Source organism: Myxine glutinosa, chromosome 1 (genome assembly GCF_964187855.1).
Source record: "Myxine glutinosa chromosome 1, kmMyxGlut1.1, whole genome shotgun sequence".
Classification (NCBI taxonomy): Eukaryota; Metazoa; Chordata; class Myxini; order Myxiniformes; family Myxinidae; genus Myxine; species Myxine glutinosa.
This window is the reverse complement of record NC_136261.1, coordinates 262,231,748-262,257,739: the sequence shown is the minus strand read 5'-3', so window position 1 is coordinate 262,257,739 and position 25,992 is coordinate 262,231,748. Positions and strand designations below refer to the sequence as shown.

The window sequence follows — 25,992 nt, the reverse complement described above, 5'->3', positions numbered from 1 at the left end:
ACCTATTAGATCCAAGGGTGCACTTACTTTTTCCACATGCGAAATTTGCAGTTATGTTTATTTAAATTATGCAATAGACTACAAAATGTAAATGTTTCATGATATTTGTTATATTATATCACCTTTATCTATCAATATCGTTGAAATGAAGATCAAATAGCTGTATGTTGAAATATGTTGAAAAAGTCAAAACTTTACATGGGGTGTACTTACTTTTTCACGTGACTGTATATGCACATACACACACACACACACATATATATGCATGCACGTGCACACGCACACACATGTACACCGATACACACACACACGCACACACACACACACACACACATACACACACACATATATATGCACATATACACACACACACACACACACACACACACACGTACACCTACACACATCCCACATGTCCCACATGTATATATGCCTCGTCCCACATGTGTATACATGTTTAAAGTGTACGTGCCCTCCCCCCCCCCCCCCCACCCCCTCCGCCCGGCAATGCCGGGTACTTCTGCTGGTAACTAATAAAATAAAAACGAAGAAATATCTCTCGGTAATTTCCCGAAACTCTGTGAAATTCGATGACATATCGGTGAATTCACTCAGTTTCTCGGTGAAAATTTTCCTTTGGGCGTTGTATAATTGCTCCGAACAAAATATCTCTCAGCAATTTTCCATCTGTTAATTTATTTATTTTACATATGTGAATGACACGTCCATGCACACGTGAAATAGAGTTTGTTTTTGCACACTTGAAATGGACACGTGAACCTTTACTTCCGGATAATAATGTTGAATGAAATAAGAACGAAGAAATATATGTCGGCATCATTGTTGAAGTTTTTGTGACGACTGTCATCAAACGGAAAAGTAATATATAATCAGGTTCACTATGTAATTTCGTTGGAATTTTTGGGGGATTTGGAAAACTATATATTTTTGGAAACTATATTGTATAGTCAGTCAGAAAACCAATGTTGCTATTTGCACAGACTCCTGTATGGCGGCCATCTTGGATTTTCAAAATTGCTGCCGTAGAACTAATTTTTCTCAATATCTCAGCTTCTAAATAACATAGAGCTTTGATTCTAACGGCTAAACATACATTTTCAAGGGCCCCAAATCCAATGGTAACAAGTTCGATAAGCTAGTTCGATAACTGACTCTTGAAGTCTTTTGACAGGCGTGATAATTCTGGTGTAACCATGAAGAATCTCTGTCTAGCATTGGCATTGTTAGAGATGCCAATCAGTCCAGAGTGAATCTTCATCAGCTTGTTCAGATGTTCACATGCATGATCTGGTCCAATGGATACAAACGGGATGTCATTCTTGGTTACTGATAGATTGCCAGCTCCTAGTTCTTCCCAGGTCCTAGGGTGATTGGTTCTTAGGTCATACATGTCTGCGATGTATCGGGGCCAGAGCCGCTTGTATTTTATCCGGTCCATGGCAAAGAATAACTTGCTCAGTTCTTCTCCAGCTTGGAGGTGAAGCACCAGGTCAGCACTCCGTGATGCTGCCACGAATAACAGGATTGTCTCCACCCGATGTAGATAGTTCATCATTGACTTGAACATTGCATTCTTGGATCTCCGTGCTTCCCACTCCTCGAGTGCCGTCACCACCCCATCAGATGTCAAGACTTGAAGGAGTTTGGTGTTTGCTTGTTTTACAGATTCAGCTTTCGTGCACTTGTTCGTCTCAGCACAGGCAGCTTCTACTCCCTCTGTTGCCTCGAAACACACATCCTTTACTTGTGGGTTGTCCTTCAAGAACTCCTCCAGAACCATTTCATAAAGTGCTACATATGAATATATATGGGCACGGAGAGACCGCTTGTAGTGTGTACATTTCAGGATTTGCCGCGTCGTGGCTGGACCATAGACATCAGCTTCTACCCAAGCATCATCAATGCCTGAGTTCTCCATGGAGGCTCCGAGGGCTCGGAGAGCCGCCATGACAACATGCAGCTCACCCAGTCTGGGAACGACTGTGCGTTTCAAGTCAGGTCTTGCATCCAGCAGTTGCACCACCTTCTCGTAGAGGGCCATGTCAAATGAAATTACAGTGGGATGATCTTCACCAACTGCCAACATCCTTAGCTGACTGGCTTGCATGATCACGGTCAGTAGGGTTGGCCACTCATGCGCCACCTCTGGAAGTAGTGGCAAGGCACCAACCCGAGTCATGGACTGGCGTTCAGACAAGAGCAAGTTGTATCCTGCCCAACCTGGAATCTTGCTGGAGTGTTCCCTCGCTTTCATCCTGGATAGAGCAGAAGCAACAACCCATCCCAGTTGTGTCAGTTGATAGGATCTGGAGACCCCCATGTTGATGACAAACTCCTCTGTTCTCTTCGTAAGCTGTGGTTTCGGCTTGTCACAGTGCAGCACATCTACATGGTATGGAGTGACCGATAGACTCTGTGCATCACCAATGATCAGAGGTTGCGCAACTGGTTCTCCAGGGACATCTGACTTCTGGTACACTGCAGTAATCGTTGCGTGAGTGGTTCCTTTCCCGTCAGGAGTATCTTCGGCAAAGTCCGTGTTGTCTGCAGCAATGAACACAAAGGCTCCCCTTTTCAGGAATGGTGGCACGTACAGACCTTCAAACTGCCTGGTGTTTTCTACGACAGCATTGGCAAGAGCAGTTTCCATGAGGAGGGCGCGGACAATCGAAACACAGTAGCCATGTGCATTGAGAAGTCACATCAGCTTTTTGTTGCGTGTGTCATGATGGACAGTCAGAGCCAATCCCAGGACTTGGGGGTTTTCTCTTGAATGGGGTGGCCTGAATGTTGCGGATTCGCTGCTTGGTTTGTACTTCACCTGTCTGTTGGATTTGAATCCATACATGATGTTCTGACTCACAGTGAGTGTTGATCTGTCAACAACACTGGTCCTCTTCTCAGTTTCCAGCTTGTCGACAGGCCCTACCATTACCCAGCGGATCATGGTGTATAGTTCAGCCGGAACATCGTTGATATCGCTGGACACCTGTATGGTATTTGCTTCCTGGTCCTTCTTAATGAATTCTGCGATGCTCTTCCGTATCACTTGTGCTGCTTTGTAGATTGTCTTCATGTTGTTCTCGTCATCGCCATCACTTGTGATTGCAGAATGAACCATGCTTTCCTCACATGCATCTGGACAGTAGAGGATGGCCGATTTTCTTCGGTCTTTTTGGAGAACAGATGTCACGCTTGGCAACTCAGTGACGATTCTTTCTTTCAGCCACTTTCTATTGAATGTAGGTACATGCTTTTCCAAGTGTTCTGCGCCAATCATATTGACATAAGTGGTTTCAATGTCATCCATGGAGAGATAAGTTTGGTTTTGTGTTTTGACATCTATCAGGTTGATCATCTCGATCAGACTTGCCCGTTGCAGCAATAGTTCTTTGTCTGCGCTGCTTCTGTTTGCGCTAGGTCTGTCTCGTACTACATGGAACACATGTCTTCTCCAACAAGATTTGTGGTACCGAAGGTCAATTGCGTGTGCATCACCTGGTGAGATACATGTGTTGAATCGTGTTTTCAATAATGCATCTTGGGACTTCTCTACAGCCTCTCTAAGCTCTTGACCAGCATTTTCAGTCCTAACCTGGTAGAGTAGTTGGCCATCATCTTTTTGGCAGAAGAAACACTGCTCTTTATCCAGTGGCACTGTACACGAGCGTGTGAACGGGGATGTTGCATCAGATGTTGATGAGCCTGGCTCGTCCATTTCTGTGCTTCCTCTCTTCTGTCCGCGTTTTTTTGCAGTATAGTGTCCAGTTGTTACTGCATGCGCATGGCGGTCTCTGGCACGTTGTATCTCGCTCTTGTTAGTTGCACTGGAGTAACTAGTGCGATGCCAAACTGCCTTCTCTGTAGAGAGCGTTTCTTTTGTGCTGTTTTGGAGTCGTTTATGGACTTGAACGTAGATGCCATCATGCAAACTGGCCCTTTCTTCTATTGTCTTCAATAAATGTTGGTCGGAATCTATTCTGGGGTTTAACACCAAGGATCCTTTCTTGACATCATCAGCCTTGCATAAAATGCACTGCTTACAGTTCGTGGACTCCTGGGCTTGCCCCGCCCCTTCACCATCTTGTTGCATCTCACTCATAATGTGACATGTAGAACCTGCAAAGACAGCAAAGCAAAGGGAACCGTCACCGATATATACAACCACCACCACAGACATATTGATGTATAATAGGCTACAAATACACTAGCACCATCACCACAATATCAGGTATATTGCTCAGTATATAAATAATACAAAAACACACGCTGTAAACTAATTATTTTCCTCAGCTGTACCCTGGGGATCATACTTATTACTTTAGTAGCTTGTCCACCCGTAAACAGATTTTAAGTTCTCATGAACATTAGGAGTATCTGTGTTTTATTTGGCAGTATGCCACAAAGGCCCACAAAGGGCAAAACACTCGCAGTAGAATAGTATTTCTCATTACAGTCAACACAGTCAGGTTCAGCATGTCCAGATTTTAGATTTCGTTGGATTGTTTTTGGGATTTAGTAAAATCAAAGCTCCGTCTTATTTAGAAGATGAGATCCTGAGAAACATCAATTTTATGGCGGCCAGTTTGAAAAATCCGAGATGGCCGCCACATAGGAGCTCTATGGTCATGTCTAGCTTATCGAACTTGTTACCATTGGTTTCGGGGCCCTTGAAAATGTATGTTTAGCCGTTAGAATCAAAGCTTTATGTTGTTTAGAAGCTGAGATATTGAGAAACATCAAGTTTACGGCGGCCAGTTTGAAAAATCCAAGATGGCCGCCACATAGCTCTATGGTAATGTCTAGCTTATCGAACTTGTTACCATTGGATTCGGGGCCCTTGAAAATGTATGTTTAGCCGTTAGAATCAAAGCTCTATGTTATTTAGAAGCTGAGATATTGAGAAAAATTAGTTCTACGGCGGCAATTGTGAAAATCCAAGATGGCCGCCATACAGGAGTCTGTGCAAATAGCAACATTGGTTTTCTGACTGACTATACAATATAGTTTCCAAAAATATATAGTTTTCCAAATCCCCCCAAAAATCCAACGAAACTTTAAATCTGGACATACTGAACCTGACTAATATCTTAATGGAAAAGAAAAAGCGAATTTTTAATACATGTCGACATGTTGCTGTCTGTGTCATGTTGGGCGGTGTATGATACATTGTGGCACGATTTTTAAAAAATATATCTCTGCATTTTCCCGTGTGTGCATGAATGTTCTCAATTATTGCTGACACCGAGTCCAAAACCATCGATACAAATGAAATCAAATGGTGTTAGATTGGAGATAAAGGCATGAGAGAGACTCGATGGCCTTTATATTACAGGCCTTTGAGAATTCATTTCGTTCTATAAACAGAAACTTTCATCAGATTTTCTTCCCGTTTGTTTTCCACTGAGTCTAAAACTATGTTGGCGACTGTGAAAAATGAAATGATATATCGAATTAGAGTTGAAAAAAAACTGTGAGAGAGAGCAAGACCCCACGGGCCTAACTAAACAGGCCTCAGCTATTGTGAGTTAATAAAATGGTGGATATTTTTTAATGATACACACACACACACACACACACACACACACACACACACACACACACACACACACACACCTAACCCTAACCCTGCAGTACAAGAGGAAATTGTAGGAAAAGGGTGAGAATAATGTCTCAGCAGGTGTAGTAGAGCTTGTTAGTAGAAATGAGAGAGACAATGAGGTGGCAAAGGGTTTAAATCCTGTGGGGAAGAACTTGCAACGACAGGTAAAAGGAGACTATTCCATCGGCAAGAAAAAGGGGAATGAAAGAATGGAGGTGAGCGTTGAGCTGTTAGACTTGGGGAGGATCTAACCAAATTTCGTCCGAATCCGTCCACAATATTTTGAGATATCCTGCACACAAAGAAACAGACAAGGGTGAAAACATAACCTCCGTCCATCGCAGATGGCAGAAGTAACTAGAACACACTTGATGGAGGTGACGACTTGTGCCATTGTTTTCTCTTTGGGAAATAGCCCCGGAGGGCACTAACCTGTACTATCACGTGGCTGTGGTGAGTAAAAATCCTGTACTAAATTTCATTAAATATTTTTTATCTTCGCCACCGAAGTTGGACGGAGGTTATGTTTTCACCCCTGTGCATGTCTGTCCATGAGCAGGATATCTCAGTCATGGACAGATTCGGACAAAACTAGGTGGATACGTTGGGTATGTGACAAGAACAAGCCGATTCGATTTTGGTTCATGTCCGTATCCAGATCCAGCCTATCTGTGGAATACAAAACGTAAACTGTACAGCCTGGCTGGGGTATGCACTCTACTGATTGCCTTTCTACTTTCCTGAGCACTTGAAGGTGAGCTCGTCCGATTCAAAACCTGAAGCTCTGTACCAAATTTGGCGATTCTGGATGCTGTTATCCAGTTATTCTGCTGACAAACCCATGCATTTGGACCATTGCAATACCCACGCCGGCCTATGGCCACAGCATGAGTTGATAATAACCAGTGAGGGATGTGTCCGAGTGCTGGATGTCCTACAAAAGAAAAGTTTTTATTTTGGACAGGTCCACTTGCATTAAATTGAAGTAGTGTTATATCCAATATTTGTTGTAAAACGTATAAATATATAACCAATTTAAGTTTATGAGAACAAAGACTCGGGCCTGACATTTTGGCAATAAAGTTTGCTTTTGTTTGGCAGACTTATGTGCAGTTAGTTCACCATACTCCAACTGCTTCCCTGATTACTACTCTTCGGAGGTATTTTGGTATTATGGTGTTATCTAAAAGTTTATGTGGTCCATAAATGAAGGCAAGTCTGTTGCTAAACAACCCGGCCTGATTATTGTGCATGTGACATACTTTAGCGGGCAGTACCTCTGCACTATCTTGCCCCAACAAAGTGAGTTTTGTTTTTCGTTGGGACTGATTTCCTTTTCTATTTTGAAACCATTCTTGTATTTTAATTGCATCAATCGTAAGTGACACGCAGCAATGTTTTTTTTAGGTTTTATAAAAAAGCTTCTGGAGGAAGTTGTGTTTTAGACACAAGACGTTTGCTTCACTTCACTTCATGATTGCTAAATCCCCCCTATGATTTTGCAGGTATTCCATTGAGCTATGGCCCTGAACTGACTGACCGTTCTCTGGGTGATTCCTTGGAACCGGCTCGGAACAACGAAGATGGACATGTGGAGGCAAATGTGGATGGTAATGGCACACACACATGGGCCAACCAGCACATTTACAGTGATGATGGGAAAGGTCTTTGCTGCATAGTATTTTCCAGTTGGCTGCTTGCAGCAAAGTCTTGCAGCAAAGTTTAATAGCACGAGGAAATTATATTTTGAATTTGTAGCAAAAGGCTATTCCAAGGTTTGCGCAGAATTCTTTTATTATTTTTATTTTTTTTAGATGTTTTCTTATAACAGAGGCATGAGCATTTAGCCCCCGAGTTTTCGAAGTGGTCTGAATCCTTTTGAAAAATAATGGGCAATGGGGTTTATTAAACATGTGAAAGAGCTCATTTGGGGTTATCTACTCAAAGCCTCTCTTGGCGTTGTGGCCTAATGCCTTGAGAAACTGGAGGTACTGATCGATGACACCGCATTATGACCTACCCTGTGGGTAGGTGGCTGTCATTGTGAGTACGATTTGCTTTGTCAGTCTCAGCATAACTAGAGGAATTTGTGCTTCTTCAAAATGTTCTTCCATAGGAGAGGACAGATTAAAACACGAATGACCGTACTGTGGTCACAACCTACGACACAAAATATACTTTTTTTTTGCCTCCTCTGTCCTCTTAACTTCCTCATCCTTGCTGTTGAAGGTATTGTTATGTTTGTGGGGTAGTGATATGTAAAGTCAGGTAGATTTGTGTAGGTATCATGCTCCGGAAGTCGGATGAGAACCATCACCATGTAATTTTTGTTTAGCCGAATGTCGGAGTAAGGTGTATCTTCGTCTCCATTACGATGAATGGGGCATATTGACTAGTATAGGGATTATGTTAATTCCCCTGTTCGTCAAACCTCAGTAATTTATCCTTTATCTCTTTTGGCACCGCACCATAAACACTAGTGAGGAAATGCCCATTAATTAAACCACACATGACAATAAAAACTAACCGGAACCCAGATGACGCACTTGGGCTGACAACCCCGACGACGCACTTGGGCTGACAACCCCGACTTGGCAGGCACACATCGCTCGGGCAGGCCGAGAGCCACGCCCAGAAGGACAGTGATTGGGCGGGAGTTGACCAACGGGAAGGCCGGGGTAAGAAGGGACTCGTGATTGGACAGGGCGGAGCAAGAAGCTACCCGCTGATTGGTGGAGGGAAGGCCGAGGAGGAAGCAGGGCGCCGATTGGCAAGGACCACTGATGACATCAGAGGCGAGCAAGAAGCGGCACTCTGATTGGTGGAGAAGCGCTGATGACGTCAAGACCGGACGTTAAAAGAACTCGAGGACCGACATTTTCTCTCTGACCCTCCGCTCTTGCCTTCTCTCTCGCTTACCCCTCACACCTTCCTCTGCAATCGACTCTCTCTCTTGGTTCCGGACTCTGGGGGAAGACAGTTGTGCGTGGACGAAGGGCTCCAGGACGTGCTTGGACCGACCATGTTCGGAGACGCCACCGGGAACTGCGGTTCTCCGTGCAGAGGACGGGTGGACGAAGCCAGGCACGGCTGGAGGAGTGCCCTGCACGCGGCCCGTTCGCCTCACGCGGAGGCCTTCATCGAGGCCTAGTGAGGCCTGTTTCACGCCAATGCAAACGCTTCGCGCACAACGTCGCCAGCTCCCCGGATGATTTTGACGACACTGACGAGACCTCACCAGTGATCGGAGCTAAGTTACACACCACACAATTATTTTGTTTTCCTTTCCCTTCGTCTGTGTTCAAGTCTGGTGTGGGTGATGTCCCATTTAGGAACATTATTTATTATCACGTGTTTTATTTTGTATTACCGGCATTCCGTTTAATAAACCCCTTCGTTATTTTTTTGTACATTTTAAATCCGGTCTTTGTTTGAGTTTATTTTCGGCAGGTTTGAGGACTGCGGCGGGACCACAGGTAAGCTCGTCAGCTTCCTCTTCTTCTTTCTTCCTCCCGCACATATATAGTAAAATCCGCATTTGATCATTGCCTTCAGAGTTAAAAGCTTGCTCTTGGCCATCCGTGACTCTCCTGGTGTTAACTAGGAGGGAATCACACGACAGTATTATGCAATTAATCTCCGAGGGTCTTCACGGTTTGGTTCAATATCAGTTACGAGTCTGACGGACAGCTTTGTCTGGTTTCAGGTAACTAGTACACCCAGTCCGAACAGGAGCAGAAGAAAGGGTCATATTATTATCCTCTCTGGGGTATATAAATTACAATAGATCCAGACACGGGCCTCAAGACCATCAGGGGTTTGTTCAGTTACCAAGTTTCTTATGGAGTGCTCGCTCTCCAAGTGGCTTCAGCATTCAAGCAAGCACTCCATTTGAAACCGTTTAAAATGTATTTAAATTTATTTTCAGTTACTTAATTCGGTTTGGCAAGCGATAGCTAGCTGCTTAGTAACTTAATTCGTAGTGCGGTAATCTTCATCCTTAGGAAGCAGCACTTGCACAAAAGGAAGGACCCACATCTGGGGATTACAACCAAAGGAAGGAAGGAAGAGAAAATTAATTGTGATTTATTTTATATCTGTCACCTCAGTTTTGTCGTGTGTGTATGTCACTCTCTCTCTCTCTCTCTCTCTCTCTCTCTCTTTCTCTTTCTCTCTCTCTCTCTCTCTCTCTCTCTCGTTCTCGTTCTCGTTCTCGTTCTCTCTCTCGTTCTCTCTCTCGTTCTCTCTCTCGTTCTCTCTCTCGTTCTCTCTCTCTCTCGTTCTCTCACTCTCGTTCTCACTCTCGTTCTCACTCTCGTTCTCACTCTCGTTCTCACTCTCTTTCTCACTCTCTTTCTCACTCTCTTTCTCACTTTCCTTCTCACTCTCCTTCTCACTCTCCTTTGCACTCTCCTTCTCACTCTCCTTCTCACTCTCCTTCTCACTCTCCTTCTCACTCTCCTTCTCACTCTCTTTCTCACTCTCTTTCTCACTCTCTTTCTCACTCTCTTTCTCACTCTTTCTCACTCTCTTTCTCTCTCTCTTTTTCACTCTCTTTCTCACTCTCTTTCTCTCTCTCTCACTCTCACTCTCACTCTCACTCTCTTTCTCTCTCTCTTTCTCTCTCTCTTTCTCTCTCTCTTTCTCACTCTCTTTCTCTCTCTCTTTCTCTCTCTCTCTCTCTCTCTCTCTCTTTCTCACTCTCTTTCTCTCACTCTCTCTCTCACTCTCACTCTCACTCTCACTCTCTCACTCTCTCTCTCTTTCTCACTCTCTTTCTCTCTCTCTCTTTCTCTCTCTCTCTTTCTCTCTCTCACTCTCACTCTCACTCTCACTCTCACTCTCTCTCTCTCCCATCCTCCTGCGCTCTCTCTATGGTAATAAACCTTTTGTTCATTAAAAACCTGTACATGGTCATTCGAGGTACGGGATTTGCCATGAAGTGCGACTGAATTGGCATAAAAAATCCCGTTATGGGCCAAATGGTAAACGCTCATTTAATCTGCGTATGTTGCGCCATTCAAAAATTACATAACTATTTTTTTTAGGGATGGGCGTACATGTTTGATTAAACCTTACTAAGAATTAAACACTCGACCCAAACAAAGCCAATGGAAATCTGATGCAACAAAGCCAGACAGTGTATAATCAGCAGAGGCCTATACAGGTCTAATGTGCTAGGCCCACATGGAAACAAGACAGCGCCTATATCATTTTGTCTCTACACTATGGTGGGTGGAGTCAAGTGACAGATGTAGGTGTGGTCCAGCAGGTTTCCGACTAATGGGTGCACATTTCAAAAATCGACCTCCAACAAGAACCCCAACAATTGTCAACAGCAAACCAAATCTCTTGTCGACTGCGACATGTCGCAGGTAAAAAATAAACATGCTACGATGCCTCTCCTATACCATTTTAAACGTATGTATCAAAGAGATGTTACCTGTGTGCGTTTTAAAGAGTTAACATTTCAGATTCACTTGTGTTTGTTTTCATGCAGCCAATATTTTACATAAATGAATAAGAGTGACCGATGATACTTCGACAAGAAAGTAATACTTTTTTTGCCTCTGCCCCCGAAGGTGGCCGGACGCATTATGTTTTCGGGTTGTCCGTCCGTACATGTTAAACCTCGTTTTTCTCAGCAACCACATGTCCGATTGAGACGAAATTTTCAGGGTAGGAGTGACACCCATGCAGAATGTTTTTATGATAATTGTGACGTCATAGGTCACATGGTATGGCAGCCATCTTGGATTAAATGCATATTAAAAAAAAAATGTTTTTCAGAAACCGCTGAATGGAAAAAAAATGAAACTTGGCACATTGTCAAGTACTCCCAATGGGGAACAAAAGCATGATGACATCATCGGTGAAGTTGTATATCAGCCATAAATGTTTTCATTGAATGCCTTATCCTAAACACCTTAAATTGCATGCATATGATCTATGACAAATTTGTATTGAAATATTAAATTTTTGACATCATAGGTCACATGGTTTGGCAGCCATTTTGGATTGAACCTAAAACCTTTAAAAAAGCATATTCTCCCAAACCACCAAATTGATTGACTTGAAACTTTGTGTGTCATTGACTAGGCTTGATAATTAAAAGTTAATCTCGAAAACGTCATTGGTCACATGGTGTGGCAGCCAAATTGGATTGAAGGAAAATATTAAATAATTATATCTCTGAAACTTCTTACCCTATCGATGTGAACTTTTACAAATGCCATCCAACACCATTGTTGCATATAGTTTGAAAGGATGACGTCGTAGATCACATGATTTTGCAGCCATCTTGGATAGACAAAACAAACACAAAACTTCACAAATGTGAGCCGCTTCCCATACATATGCAGAGTGTACATTTTTTAAAGATCATATGTCGCGTGGTTTGGCAGCCATATTAGCTTGAAAGCCGATATTTAATAATAATCCCTTCTCTGAAACCACTTCACCGATCGATGTGAAACCTGCAATGTCTGGTAAAAATGTGATACATTAAGAACAGCTTCAAGGATTTAAATCAAACTTGTTTATTTTTAGGACAGTGAATGAGGGAATCTACCCATTGTCATGCGCAGGGACTACGCGGAGGCATATTGGTGACATAGTTGGATTACTCCAGTTATTCATCGAAAGAACATTGCTCTTTCATGAACGTAGTCTGATATCAGCCGATATCTATCTGACATATATCTGATAGTAGTGATATCGGATGTCTGATTAGCTATTTCAATATCGGCCCAGCACGAGTACATATGCACAACCCCCATCCCCTTGGCCGCTCCCACGGGAAGTGGGTGTTTTAAAAAATGAATACAATTCCTGGTGATGTCCCTGTTACTGTTTAGTTACTCCAGTGAAATAAAGTAAGGCCTCCGATATCAAAGTTCCTTTTATTTGTTTGATTTTTCTGATTTCCCTACTATTGATTTGCCTAATAATAAATAAATTTATTTCCTATCACTCTGTTTCAATTGCAGCCTTTTTCTGGATTGGTTGCAATTAGAAAATAATGTTTGAGCTGCTTGTACACAGGAAGGAAAACAAAGTTTCACAAAAAATGATTATGCACAGTGAAAAATAAGGTTAAGAGTGAACATACGAAGTAAGCATTCGTATGCCAGTCAGCATACGAAGTAAGTGCTCCAAAACAATTTATTAAATTTATTACACCACCCATTAATGAAGTGTATTGGAAATTATTGAGGTATCACAGTGTAAACCACCTTTAGAGGCCATTTGAGGTATCACAGTGTATCGGTTATAAATAAAGCATATCGGCCTGCAATGATAACACATCCCACCAACAATATGCTATAATTGCCTGGGGTGAACCCTATGCTTGCAGTTGAAGCAAACACCTGGTCTCCACTCTTTAATTTCTTATGGCATCTTGCAAAGTTTGCAATGATCTCCAACCCATTTTATCTATTCTAGCAGGTGGTGGTGAAGGCCATTGGAATGAAAAAGAAGCTTTGTGGGAAGACGCTACAGATGACGCGAACAGGGACATGTGGAGGGAAGTTAAGGTGGAAGGAGAGGTCATTTCGTCAGAAGGTGTGTTGGAGAAAGTATTTCCCATTTTTCTTGATTACCTCATCAGGTGTGTTTTCAAAATTATGCTGCATGCTTCATCCTAAATCAGTGGAGAGGCTATGTGATCACACATCAGTGGAATGTTTCGGAACACATGTCCAGTGTAATAAATGTACACTTGTGGTGTCAAGGATTGAAGCTATGACTTTTTTGTATGTAGTCAAGGCTTGTGAATGAGCTAGGACACAGAACGAACCATGACATAACAGAATGAAAAGACCAAGGGAAGGGGGGGGGGGGGGGGGCACCAGCATTATAGTTGAGGGCCAAAGTAGAGGGAGACTTGGAGGGATGACAGATGTGGAGAACAATGAGGGCAAGGCGAGGACCCAGAGGGTGAAAAGGATGGATATGTAATAATATGTAATAATAAAAACATCCTGAAAAAACTGGAAACTTGGGGAGGGTCAGCTGGCACTTGTTTTTCCATCACGTGGGTAGAAAATGTCATGATATTGGATGGGGGCGGGGGGGGGGGGGGGGGAGGGGAGATTGACTTGAGATGGTGGTGAACAGCTTGAGGACTTGGAGGGAACACTGGGATTGAAGCGAGTATGGCAGGTGGTTCCACAGGCAGGAAAAAAGAGGAATAAATGAGTGGAGGTGAGCAGTTTTTCTGGATTTAGGCAGTTTCACGAGGAGGGGGTTGTTGCTGTACCGTGTGCGTCCTGTAGAAACCTGAGGGTTACAAAGCACAGAGAAAGCAGAGGGTGCAAGTATTGGCAAGGCACCACCTTGACAAGGCACCACTAGGTTTTATAGGAGGGAGACAAGTTTGAAAGCACATTCTTGAGATTGGACAGATGTTGTTTTCTGGCTCTCCAGAGAGTAGAGACACACTTGTTGTGAGCTTTGTGGAATTATCTGAGTTTGTCTTCAGTTGGATCTGCCTTCCAGGAGGAGAATGCAAGTTGTTTTAAAGCAACTGCCTCACCACAGGATTCAGAGTACGAAGAGTGGGAGGATGGGCAAGATAATTGAAGACGAGATGGGATAAATTAATATCAGTGGTGGTGGATATAGGATACCAGTGCTGATGTATAAAAAATAAATATATATTTTTTTTTTTAACCGCGAATATGCAAATGTAGAAGCAGGTCACATGTTATGAACCGTGAATATGCGGAACCCGTGAATGTTGACGTCTAACTATATATTATGATACAAAGATGAACTGATTAGATTTTGTTGTCAAAGATCAAAGGACAGAGGTCATGTCACATAAAAATGTGACACTTGAGCACAGCTAAAGGGGATTTAAATCAAACTTTTTTTTACAAATATGCATAATGATGTAATAATGTAGGCGGAGGCATATTGGTCGACTTCGCGAAGGTGAAGAGTGCCATTCTAGTTTGTGTATTTTTCTCCCGCTAATCTGTACTTGGCTTTTTCCCTCTTCTTCCCTCTTCCCTTCTTTCCCTCTTTTTCCCTCTTCCACCAACTGGAAAGTTTGTCAAACATGCAACTGCTATGTTAAAAAAAAATAACAATACTTAATGTTTTTCCTATTTTAAATGTTATGGTTAGATTATTATTATTATTATTATTATTATTGTTATTATTATTATTGTTATTATTATTATTATTATTATTATAAGGTAAGTTCGGTGAGAATGGACAGAATAATGGAGCTTGGGGAGAAAATGAAGGAAAGGATGAAGAAAAAAAAGTGGCTGTCCTTTCTGCATTATTGTTGTGGATGTTCGAGTGGGCTGTTAATCTGGTATCTGAGCCCAATTGCCCAACAGTTTAATCAGGTATTAACAACCTGCTGGTGTGACTCATTCAGTGAGGACGTGGTACAGGTGTGATTGGCTAAATCTCCTCCCCAGGTTTTGGTGTTCTTTGTCTATCCCTATTTAAGTGATGCTAATTAGTCAGCTGGCACATATTTTGCATAGGGTAATTTTAAATGTTGGCCGACGATGGAAGTGAGTAGGAGGTTGTCATTACCACAACAGCATATGTGCTTTGTATTTTTTGAATGCATCTGTTGTCACTTTATCAGGTTTAAATTGCCAATCGTTTCAAGTCAGAGATTATTTGTTCTCACAGCTCTGATTCTTCCTTGACTAAATTCTTTTATATTTTGGTGTTGGTGTTTGTGATTTTGGGATTGTAAAGCAAGATGTTTTTGTTTTTATTCAGATGACATTTCGGTGTAGTTATTTTGAAATGTTAATTCTTTGCAATAGTTAAATAATCCTTAATGAATCCGCTCAAGTTACATTTGCCATTTAAATATATTTTTTTATTTCTTTAAACCTTTGCCCAGGTCAATCTACCAACTGGCCGGTGAAAACTTCACTGGGCATGAAGAATGAGACAGAGAGAGATGAGGAATCTCTTGAATGGGGGAGAAGAGCACACTCGGAGGCTCTTGAGTATTCGCCGAACACACGGAACGATGCGGAAACTCGTCCCACTGTTCTTCCATCGGACACCGTGCAGTTCCCTACATATGCTGGTGAGGAATTTCTCCCCACACGTCTTCAATAGCACATTACTACAGCATGAGAAAATGCCTATTTCCATTAAAACCGAAACAAACTAGGCATGCAGCACGCGTTGGAACTTCTCAGGCATTCATACAGGTTTCGATCTTGGTGCTGGTCTGCAGACCTGAAGCCAGTCACAATACCTAAGGATCACCAAATGTCCCAAATGGCTGGTCCGGTTGACCAGTGGTGTAAATATCAGTGTGAAAATATCTTTCAAATCCAGCTGTTTGGGGCTCTTGTCAGTCATGTTAGGTTGGGGACGATGTAAGCGTTGAAACCATTAAGTCGATGTTGTCTATTACCCACTTTCTTAACAGGGATGTTCCTTCATCATAAATCCATTTTGTAGACCACCAGACCGAGGCTCAGCAACTTTTTTTCTTTATTGAAAACACCGGGAAATACGAAAGAAAGGACAAGTCCCAGTTGCAACCAATGAAAGATTTTGAGAGGGATAGATTGTTAAGTGGAGGCCACATAGCTGACTGCATGCTGATGCACAGAGTTCTTGTGCCATTTCCAGTTCTCCTGGCCTTGCGTCTTCTTGATGACATGACTTGGGAGGGAAGTTATGCTATATGCAGTGGCTCTGTCTGAGTGGGTTAATCTTGGTACATTAACAGCATTACCCTAACTGGATCCCAATGGGTTCTCATGGTTAGGTTTTTGTATACAAAGCAAGTGTGGTCTGGTCTTCTTGGAGATTATTTGACACCAGGTCTCTCTGTTCGTTATCTCAGTGTGGTTGCGCTGTAGCTGTTGCACTATAAACAAATTAATGTGCCCAGGTATCTACTCGAATCTAGTCTAATTAGATGATCTGGTCACCACTACTCATAGCAACATCAACACTGCCACAGCACAACTTCAACCCTTCCTCAGCACCCCACAAACCTGGCTCACCATCAACAGACTAAACGTAGCCCCCTCAAAATCAACAGTCACTCTTCTAACGCTGCATAATAGCGCTGCACCACACATCATACTGAACAAAACCCCAATTCCACACACACTCCAAATAAAAATACTCAGCATCACTTTTAAATACATCCATGTCGTTCTCAGATCACATCACAAACATAAAAAAAAAAAAATGCACACCCAGGCTGAACACACTTGGGGCACCTCACAGGCACCGACTTTGGACACCACAAAGAAACAACATCACCAACATACAAACAAAACAGTATATCCGATCAGTCATTGACTATGCCAGCTCATCTTGGGCCTCCAGCCCATCTAACACACATCTCAACACCCTGCAGACCATACAAAACAAAACCCTTCACATCATCACAGGTTGCACATTAACAACACCCATCGAGCATCTACACACAGAAGTAAAAATGCTAAAAAATCAAAGACTACTTAGACATGAGAGCTGCACAGTTCCCTGAAACGGCAAATGCCAACCCGCATTCCCCTCCGACAGAGCATAATTTTTGATCTTAGTTCAGATACTGTCATAAGTGCCCTCTTGAGCGCCCTCTCCCCTCTCACCCCTCCTCCTCAAAGCATCCTCCCTGTTTCTTCCCCCTTCCAACTTTCACCTTCATCTCCCCCAACCTTCTGCCTCGCTCTTCCCCCTCCTCAAATAACACCTCACTGTGCCTCACCCAATCTCCATCAAACCTTTTGTCCGCCCCATTCTTCCCTTTCTCCAAGCTATTCTGAAATCTCTGACACACCTTCAACAGCTCTCCATACCTCTTCCTCCTCTTCCACATCTTACCCACCCCTCCCCCCCCTGTTCTGGACCCGATGCTCCCCCTTCCTCTTCATTAACGGTATGGACCTCAAACATCCGGGGCCTTCGCTCAAACTTGACCGATCTCTCCATACAGGTTGCTTCTGACAAACCAGATGTGATCTGCTTAACAGAAACTTTCCTCCTTCATGATGTCTCTGATGCCTTGGTATCTCTCCCAGGTTACTCCCTCCTCCGGTATGATAGACCTGAGCCTCGTCCTGGAGGTGGGGTTGCTATCTTTATAAAAAACTCTCTTCCTCACTCGCCCTCCACTGCCCTCTCTCCACCTCACCCCCAGGAATACCTTTGGCTACGGCTTCCCCTTCTCTCCCACCTTTTGTTCATATGTGTGTTGTACCGTCCACCAAACAGCGATGACTCCATCTACATCTCGCTGTCTGATAATATGGACCAACTTCTATCTACCCATCCCAACTCTCTCTTCCTCATATGTGGTGATTTCAATGGTCACCATGCCAGTTGGCTGGGTGTGGGTACCTCTCTCACCAGCCATGGCTCTTCAGCAAAGGACCTCTGCGACTCACTGGGACTGACACAATCTGTCAATTTCCCGACCCGGATCTCAGTCAACGGAGCATCTTCTCTTCTGGATTTGGTTATGACAAACTTCCCTGAAAATGTCTGCTGCTCTTCTTCTGCTCCAATCGGCTCATCTGATCATGTGCTTGTCAAAGTGGACATCTCTCTGACCATTCTCAGAGAGCCTCCTCAGCGTCGACGAGTCTGGCATTTCACTCAGGCCAACTGGCACGGTCTTCAAGTAGCCATCAATCATCTGGACTGGTCTCCCATCTCTACCGCCTCTGACATCAACTCATCCTGGGAATTCTTTCAAAGTAAATTGCTCTCTCTCATGCACAGATTTATCCCATCTCGTCTTCAGTTGTCATACCCTTCCTCCCGTCCATGGTACACGGATTCTTGTGGTGAGGCTGTTGCCCTGAAACAACTTGCTTTCGTCTCCTGGAAAGCAAATCCAACGGCCAGGAAACAATATCTCACAGTTCTCAAGACCGAACTCTCTTATCTGTCTCCCTCTTCCAAATCCTGGTGGCGTCTGGTCAAATCTGTTTCTGGTGTTTGTTCCCCCTCCATCCCCTCCCTCACCTCAAACGGCTTACTCCGCACGTGAAAAAGCTGAATGCCTCAACTCTGTGTTTGCCTCTAAATCTTGTGTCCCAAACCCATCCCTCTCTGTACCCACCGTACCCAGTCGTACCCAGCTGCTCCTGGACTCTGTGTCCTTTCCTCCTGACAAGGTGGAAAAGTTTCTGTCAACCCTCGACTCTGATTCTGCAACTGGTCCTGACGGCATCAGCCCACGGGTCCTAAAATCATGTGCTTCCGCTCTTTCACTCCCTCTTTCTGTTCTCTTCACCCTCTCTTTTGCTCAAGGTCATCTGCCATCTGCTTGGAAATCAGCCAACATCACCGCTTTGCACAAAAAAGGTGCAAAAACAGATCCCAGCAACTACAGACCAATCAGCCTTCTCCCAATTATCAGCAAAGTCATGGAATCAATCATTGCTTCAGATATGAAATCTTTCCTCTTCTCCAATGGCTTGATCTCTGATCATCAATTTGGTTTCAGACCTGGTCACTCTACTCTGGACATGCTGCTTCTGCTTTCTCAACAATGGATGGAGGTCCTCAATGCCAAACAGGAAATTAGAGCCGTCTCCCTTGACATTTCACGTGCCTTCGATACGGTCTGGCACCCTGCTCTGCTCACCAAACTCTCCTCCTTTGGTATCCATGGAAATCTCCACGCATGGCTGGCGGACTTCCTCTCTGGTCGTAGTCAACGTGTGGCCCTGAATGGGTTTCTCTCACCTCCTCTTCCTGTTCAGGCTGGAGTTCCCCAAGGTAGTGTTCTGGGCCCTGTGCTTTTTCTGGTCTTCATCAATGATCTCTCTGACTCTCTTGAAAATCCTCTCTATCTCTTTGCTGACGACTCTACTCTCTGTCGCTCCATTCCTCATCCCTCAGATCGGCAGTCTGCAGCCTCCTCACTCTCTGCAGACCTGGACAAAATCACAGACTGGGCAAACAAATGGAACATGTCTTTCAATCCTGATAAATCTCACACTCTTACGATGTCTCTCCGAAAAGACCGACTGGAAAACCCTCCCATCCACTTTCTGAATAATCCTCTCCAAGAAGTTCTGTCACTCAAGCTTTTGGGTCTCACTATTTGCCATGATCTTTCCGGGGAAAACCACATTTCAAATCTGGCCTCCAAAGCCAGTCGCCGACTGGGCATCCTCCGTCGTGCGAAGTCCTTCCTTGGCACACCTGAGCTCCTCACCACATACAAGGCTTTCATCCGCAGCTCTATGGAATACTGCTCTCCCCTCTGGTCTGGTGCTCCTGCCTCACACCTAGCCCGTCTTCACGCTGTTGAAACCAAAGCGTTCAGAATCATTGGAATCTCCCGCGATGAAGCTAACTCCAAGGGCCTTTCACTCACTCACCGCAGGCAGGTTGGTGGTCTTTCCGTCTTCTACCGACTCCTCTCTGGCCTTGCCCCCCCCCCAGCCCTCTCTGGGCTCTGTCCCCCAAATATTCCTACAGGTCGCACAAGATCTGCCTGCAACCCTCTTATGGTTAAACTGCCAAAATCAAGACTTTCTGCTCACCTTCACTCCTTCATTCCTCTTTTCTCCCGCCTCTGGAACAAACTCCCTCACTCTCTTCAATCCCACTCCACCCTTCAGGTCTTTAAAACAGCTGTTCACCACCATCTCTTATCCTCCCCCATCCAAAACCTTGATCTTTTCTACCCCTGCTAATTTCGGTCCCCTTGTGTTTTATACCTCTCCCCCCCCCCCCCCCCCTTCCCATGCCTCCTGGCCCCAAGCCCTCTCCCTCCCACACTTCTCCCTGCTCTCAAATGTTGTGGTTGTGTGCTTCCCCTTCTCTCCCCATCTTGTCTTCCGCTCCCTCTTTTTGTATATTTTGTTTGTCTGGTTGATTTGTTAGTGAAATAAATGTTAGCTCTTTCACGAGCCTCGATTCAGTATACAAAAAAAAAAGAAAAAGAAAAGTGTATGTAAAACTCAGTTACCGACCTGGTTTCGCCCTTTTGGGGCTCATCAGGGCAACGCAGTGAGTCCTGCAGTATCTGAACGAAGAACAAAAATTATGCTCTGTCGGAGTGTTCTCTTGAGAGCTTGACAGGCAGGGCGTACGTACATGGCGGTGACGTCATTACGTGCACTCATTGAAAGCTGGAGAACTGAAATTATATTTAGATTGGTTGCTCCCGGCTGCATCCAGGCGATTCCATATCATGAGTGGATACCAGAGATAATGTGCCGTGTGGCAGACGGTACTTATCGCTCCCTTTAAGATACAGCATAGCTGGATGGGATACCCTAATGGCAGTTCACCACTGATGGTATGAAATCGCATAGTAAATGGTACATAATCGACAGATTTTCAGAGCCATAACTGTATGCAGGACTCACTACTTTGCCCTGATGAGCCCCAAAAGGGCAAAACCAGGTCGGTAACTGAGTTTTACATACACTTATGACATCATCTGAACTAAGGTCAAAAATTATGCTCTGTCGGAGGGTTCTCTTGAGAGCTTGACAAGCAGAGCGTACGTACATGGCGGTGACGTCATTACGTGCGCTCATTGAAAGCTGGAGAACTGAAATTATATTTGGATTGGTTGCTCCCGGCTGCATCCAGGCGATTCCATATAATGAGTGGATACCAGAGATAATGTGCCGTGTGGCATACGGTACTTATCGCTCCCATGAAGGCACAGGACAGCTGGATGGGATACCTTAATGGCGGTTCACCACTGATGGTATGAAATCCCATAGTAAATGGTATATAATCGAAAGATTTTCAGTCATAAGTATATGCAGGACTCACTGCGTTGCCCTGATTAGCCCAAAAAGGGCGAAACCAGGTCGGTAACTGAGTTTTACATGCACTTATGACAGTATCTGAACTAAGATAAAAAACAAGTACAGATACTTTCAAAGTACACCACTCCCATGTCAAATAATTAAATATCCTACAGCGCAGCATAGCCGGGCACCCGGCAATACCGCAGTGCAGCTCACAGAGATTGCATTGGGAGGGAGAGGTGTACAATAATTGATCGATTAATTGCATAATTAAAATCAAGAAAAGATTATAATAATATATTTTCTTAATCAATTGGCCAATAGCATAACTAAACCACGAGTGCTTCATCCGAAGATGTATCTTTTAGAAATTTAATTAATTAAGTCATTAATAAAAAATTAAATAATTAATTGATTCATCAATAAATAATTAATCGATTAAATGATTAATCAATAAATCAAAAATATCCTTTCTAGTCACATTACTTGGCCACTGTCATGTCCAAATATTAGCTTCTTAGCTCAAAAGGTGCCTGAGATATTGCCCAGATGAGAAAGAAAATATATAAATGATTAATAATGAAAATAAATAAATAATAATCAGAAAAAAATTAAATAGTTAATCAATTGGCGAAGAGAATACATAAAGCACCACCATTTCATCGGAATCTGTAAATAATTTTTTTTAAATTAATGGTCATTCATAAAATAATTAAATAATTAATCGATTAATTAATCAATAAATCAAAAATACCCTTTACAGCCAAATCAATTGGTCATTGTCATGTCCAAATATCAGCTCCCTCGCTCAAAATGTGCCTGAGATATTGCCCAGATGAGAAATAAAATAAAGAAAGAATTAATTATGAAAATAAATAAATAATAATCATTAAAAAATGAAATAATTAATCAATTCGCGAATAGAACATGTAAACCACCACCATTTCATCAGAATCTGTAAGTTAAAAAAAAATAATCATTAATCGAATAATTAAATAATTAATCTATTGATTGATTAATTGATTAATCAATAAATCAAAAATATCTTTCACAGCCAAATCACTTTATCATTGGCATGTCCAAAAATCATCTTCCGAACTCAAAAGGTGCCTGAGATCATGGCCAGAAGAGAAAGGAAATAAATAAGTACTTAATTAATCACGAATAATTAAATAACTCATCAATTATTTGATAAAGCAAAAAACCAAAAATACAGTTTTTGACAAAGTACATGCTCACTATTGTGCCGAAATTTCAGCTTCCTCGCTCAAAGGATGGTTGAGATATCGCCCAGACAACCAAAAAAAAACAAGAAAGCAAGAAAACAAAGAGTGAAAACTGAGTACTCCCTTTCAGCGTGCGTCATTGCCGAGCCCCCTTCGGTGCATGACAATAACGTTATGCAGCGCCTGGAGATGGCACAGGAAAGGAGCGGTGTACAATTATGCTCTGTCGGAGGGTTCTCTTGAGAGCTTGACAGGCGGAGCGTACGTACATGGCGGTGACGTCATTACGTGCGCTCATTGAAAGCTGGAGAACTGAAATTATATTTAGATTGGTTGCTCCCGGTTGCATCCAGGCGATTCCATATAATGAGTGGATACCAGAGATAATGTTGCAGACGGTACTTATCGCTCCCATTAAGGTACAGCATAGCTGGATGGGATTCCTTAATGGCGGTTCACCACTGATGGTATGAAATCGCATAGCAACTGGTATATAATCGACAGATTTTCAGAGCCGTAAGTGTATGCAGGACCCATTGCGTTGCCCTGATGAGCCCGAAAAGGGCAAAACCAGGTCGGTAACTGTGAGTTTTACATGCACTTATGACAGTATTTGAAGAAAGATAAAAGAATTATGCTCTATCGGAGGGTTCTCCTGAGAGCTTGACAGGCAGAGCGTACGTACATGGCGGTGACATCATTACGTGTGCTCATTGAAAGCTGGAGAACTGAAATTATATACACAGACTTGGCATTTAATGTGGAATATTTTTTTTGTGGGGGTGAACTTACTTTTCAAGATGTCTTAGAACCAAAAGTTCATTGGAATTATGTTGAAATTATTCTAGATTTTGTTAATGTGACCTTTAAAAGAAACAAAAACCACATTTAACATTTCGAAACAAATACATCGATCCTTGAAAGTGATGTAAACTGATATCAAACTCAATTCATGGACAGTACTGTGTTAAACTTCTGTACGCTTTCCAGAAGTATCTCTTTATTTTGCACATTACCCCAAATTTTTTTTTAACAAAAACAAAAGTTAAATTACGACTGGATTACGGACAGCAAAATTACAGTTCAGTACTTCGTGTAACCCCCACGAGCATTCAGGAGAGCACGTACACGTTGAGGCATGCGGTTTACGAGATTTGCGAAGGTTTGGACAGGAATCGCTTGCCATGCAGTGACAATAGCCTGCTGCAATTCACGCACAGAGGTCGGCTGCTGGTCCAAGTGGTCGATTTGACGCGTTAATTCTGCCCACAAGTTCTCTATCGGATTCATATCCGGGGACATGGCAGGCCACTCCATATGCTCGACACCACGGTCAGCAAGAAAGTGTTGGATCATGCGAGCACGATGAGGCCGTGCATTTTCATCTTGGAAGACAAAGTTTCCTCGAAAGGCTGCATGAGCAAATGGAAGCAATGCCTCTTCCAGAATGGCCCTGTACTTGAACTGGTTCAGGTTTCCATTCAGAACAACCAGGTCAGTTTTGCCCCCTGCATGAAAAGCAGCCCAAACGGTCACCCCACCACCTCCAGCTTGGACTCTTGGCACGATACAATCTTCGTTGTAGGCTTCATGCACTTGTCTGCATACTCGGACGCGGCCATCTTGACGATAGACCAGAAATCTAGACTCGTCAATGAAGGTCACATGATTCCAGTGTCCTGGCTGCCATTGACGGTGCTCTCTGGCCCATTGCAATCGGCGCTGGCTGTGTTGTCTGGTCAGGCGTGGCTTTCTCGGGGGACGCCTGGCACGATAGCCTGCTTGAACCAGTCGTTGGTTGACTAGCCTTCTGGATACAGGCACATTTGTCAGTTGCTGCCACTCAGCCCTAAGCCGATTAGCTGACCTGGTACGGCCATTGCAGACTAACTGGCGATCATTGCAGCTGGCGATCATCTCTCCTTGTGATTCTGCGGGGACGTCCTGGCCTCGGTATTGGAGTAGGGACACCCCTCTGAGCATTTTGTTTCAGGATCTTTGACACCTGACCCTGAGTGATGCCATACTGCCAAGCAATAGCACGCTGTTTCATGCCGGAATTTCGTAAAGCCACCACTCCATGACAAACAACATTGTCAAGTTGACGGACCATCTCCAGAGGAAGCGGCAATAACTTTTGTAGACGTGCAGCAGTTGTTTTCTACTAATACAGAACCAACAACCCTTATATACCCGATTGTGAAGCCAATCGTCAAATGTACCTGTCCTTACATTTTGTCACGCCACCTGTGATATAATCCTGTTATTGACTTCTTGCTGCGAAAGACAATCAGTGACATGGTTCTTTTGACAAAGAAATCACCGAAGCGTTAAAGAAACTCACCAGATTGATATACTGAGTTCAGAAAGTAAACCCAAGTCAAGAATAAAAAAAATAATCCATATTAAATGCCAAGTCTGTATATATATATATAAACCCACAGGCCCCTACATGCATTCAAACTACACCACAAAGACACTACAGTAGCATCCTTTGTAACAACCCCACCAAACAACGGAAACTACAAAAAAACACATCCACACCCACACCAACAAAACCTGGGCCCAAACAGTATCTTGGGCACAAAACCCCTCCACATCGATGACACAGAGACACTACTCCCCAGGTCTGATCGTGTTTCACCTTTCATGCCTTCACTATGGACACCACCCACAACTTTTACACTACAAACATAGACGACGACACCGCTCAGGACACCTGCAACCACTGCCAGGCCATTCCACATACAATAAAACATATAATGGAAGACTGCGTGGTCCTGGCTTCATGTCGGCAAGAGCACAACATCTTGGATATGAGGGATATCTGGGTCGCTCCTGTGAGATCGATCAGCCATCTCTGTGCCACTGATCTCTTCAACCAGAACTGACTTGTTCAATACAACAACAACAACAACAACAACAACAACAACAACAACAACAACAAGTTTAGTCTCTCTGCAACACCATCCTCAGTGTCTTGACCCATATGGTGCTCGTTCAGTTCTTGCAGCTCCACATTGGTTCAGTGCGGTTTTCTGTGCTCACCCCATTATTAGGCTATTTAGATTGGACCACGCTGGCCAGCTTTGGATGAGTTGCTGTGACTTGTATTTGTGGGATATTTTCCTGTTATTTACAATTGTCAATGCTCATAAGTTGCTTTGTTTGCACATGGCAGTGTTAGATGAGTCTGTATTGTAAAGGATGAGACCACTTGTCGGGTTTGCACATATATTAATTATCCAAATGGGATTTAAAATTACAAGGAGTCGAAGGAGTGAAGGAAATGGGAGAAATTGGAGACTGCAGGCAGAGTGTACACAGAGCAGGTGAAGGGGATCAGGAGATAGGATAATTATGTGACTAATAGGGAGGGACCCGTTTGAATATAGTC

The 25,992-nt window shown here is 43.4% G+C and overlaps 1 protein-coding gene across 7 annotated transcripts in view; it reads left to right on the top strand.

The window, feature by feature from the left end:
* LOC137436820 (uncharacterized) overlaps positions 1-25,992 on the top strand; it is an 86,981-nt gene that overhangs the window by 21,358 nt on the left and 39,631 nt on the right. For 4 of the 7 annotated variants that reach the window (XM_078786411.1, XM_078786419.1, XM_068130989.2 and 1 more), the window contains exons 3-5: positions 7,129-7,233; positions 13,073-13,189; positions 15,507-15,698. In XM_078786411.1, coding sequence (XP_078642537.1) covers positions 7,129-7,233; positions 13,073-13,189; positions 15,507-15,698 — 414 coding nt within the window. Of the gene's footprint in view, positions 1-7,128; positions 7,234-13,069; positions 13,190-15,506; positions 15,699-25,992 lie in introns of all 7 variants that reach the window. The other 3 variants (XM_068130998.2, XM_068130962.2, XM_068130971.2) reach the window with 1 other exon arrangement.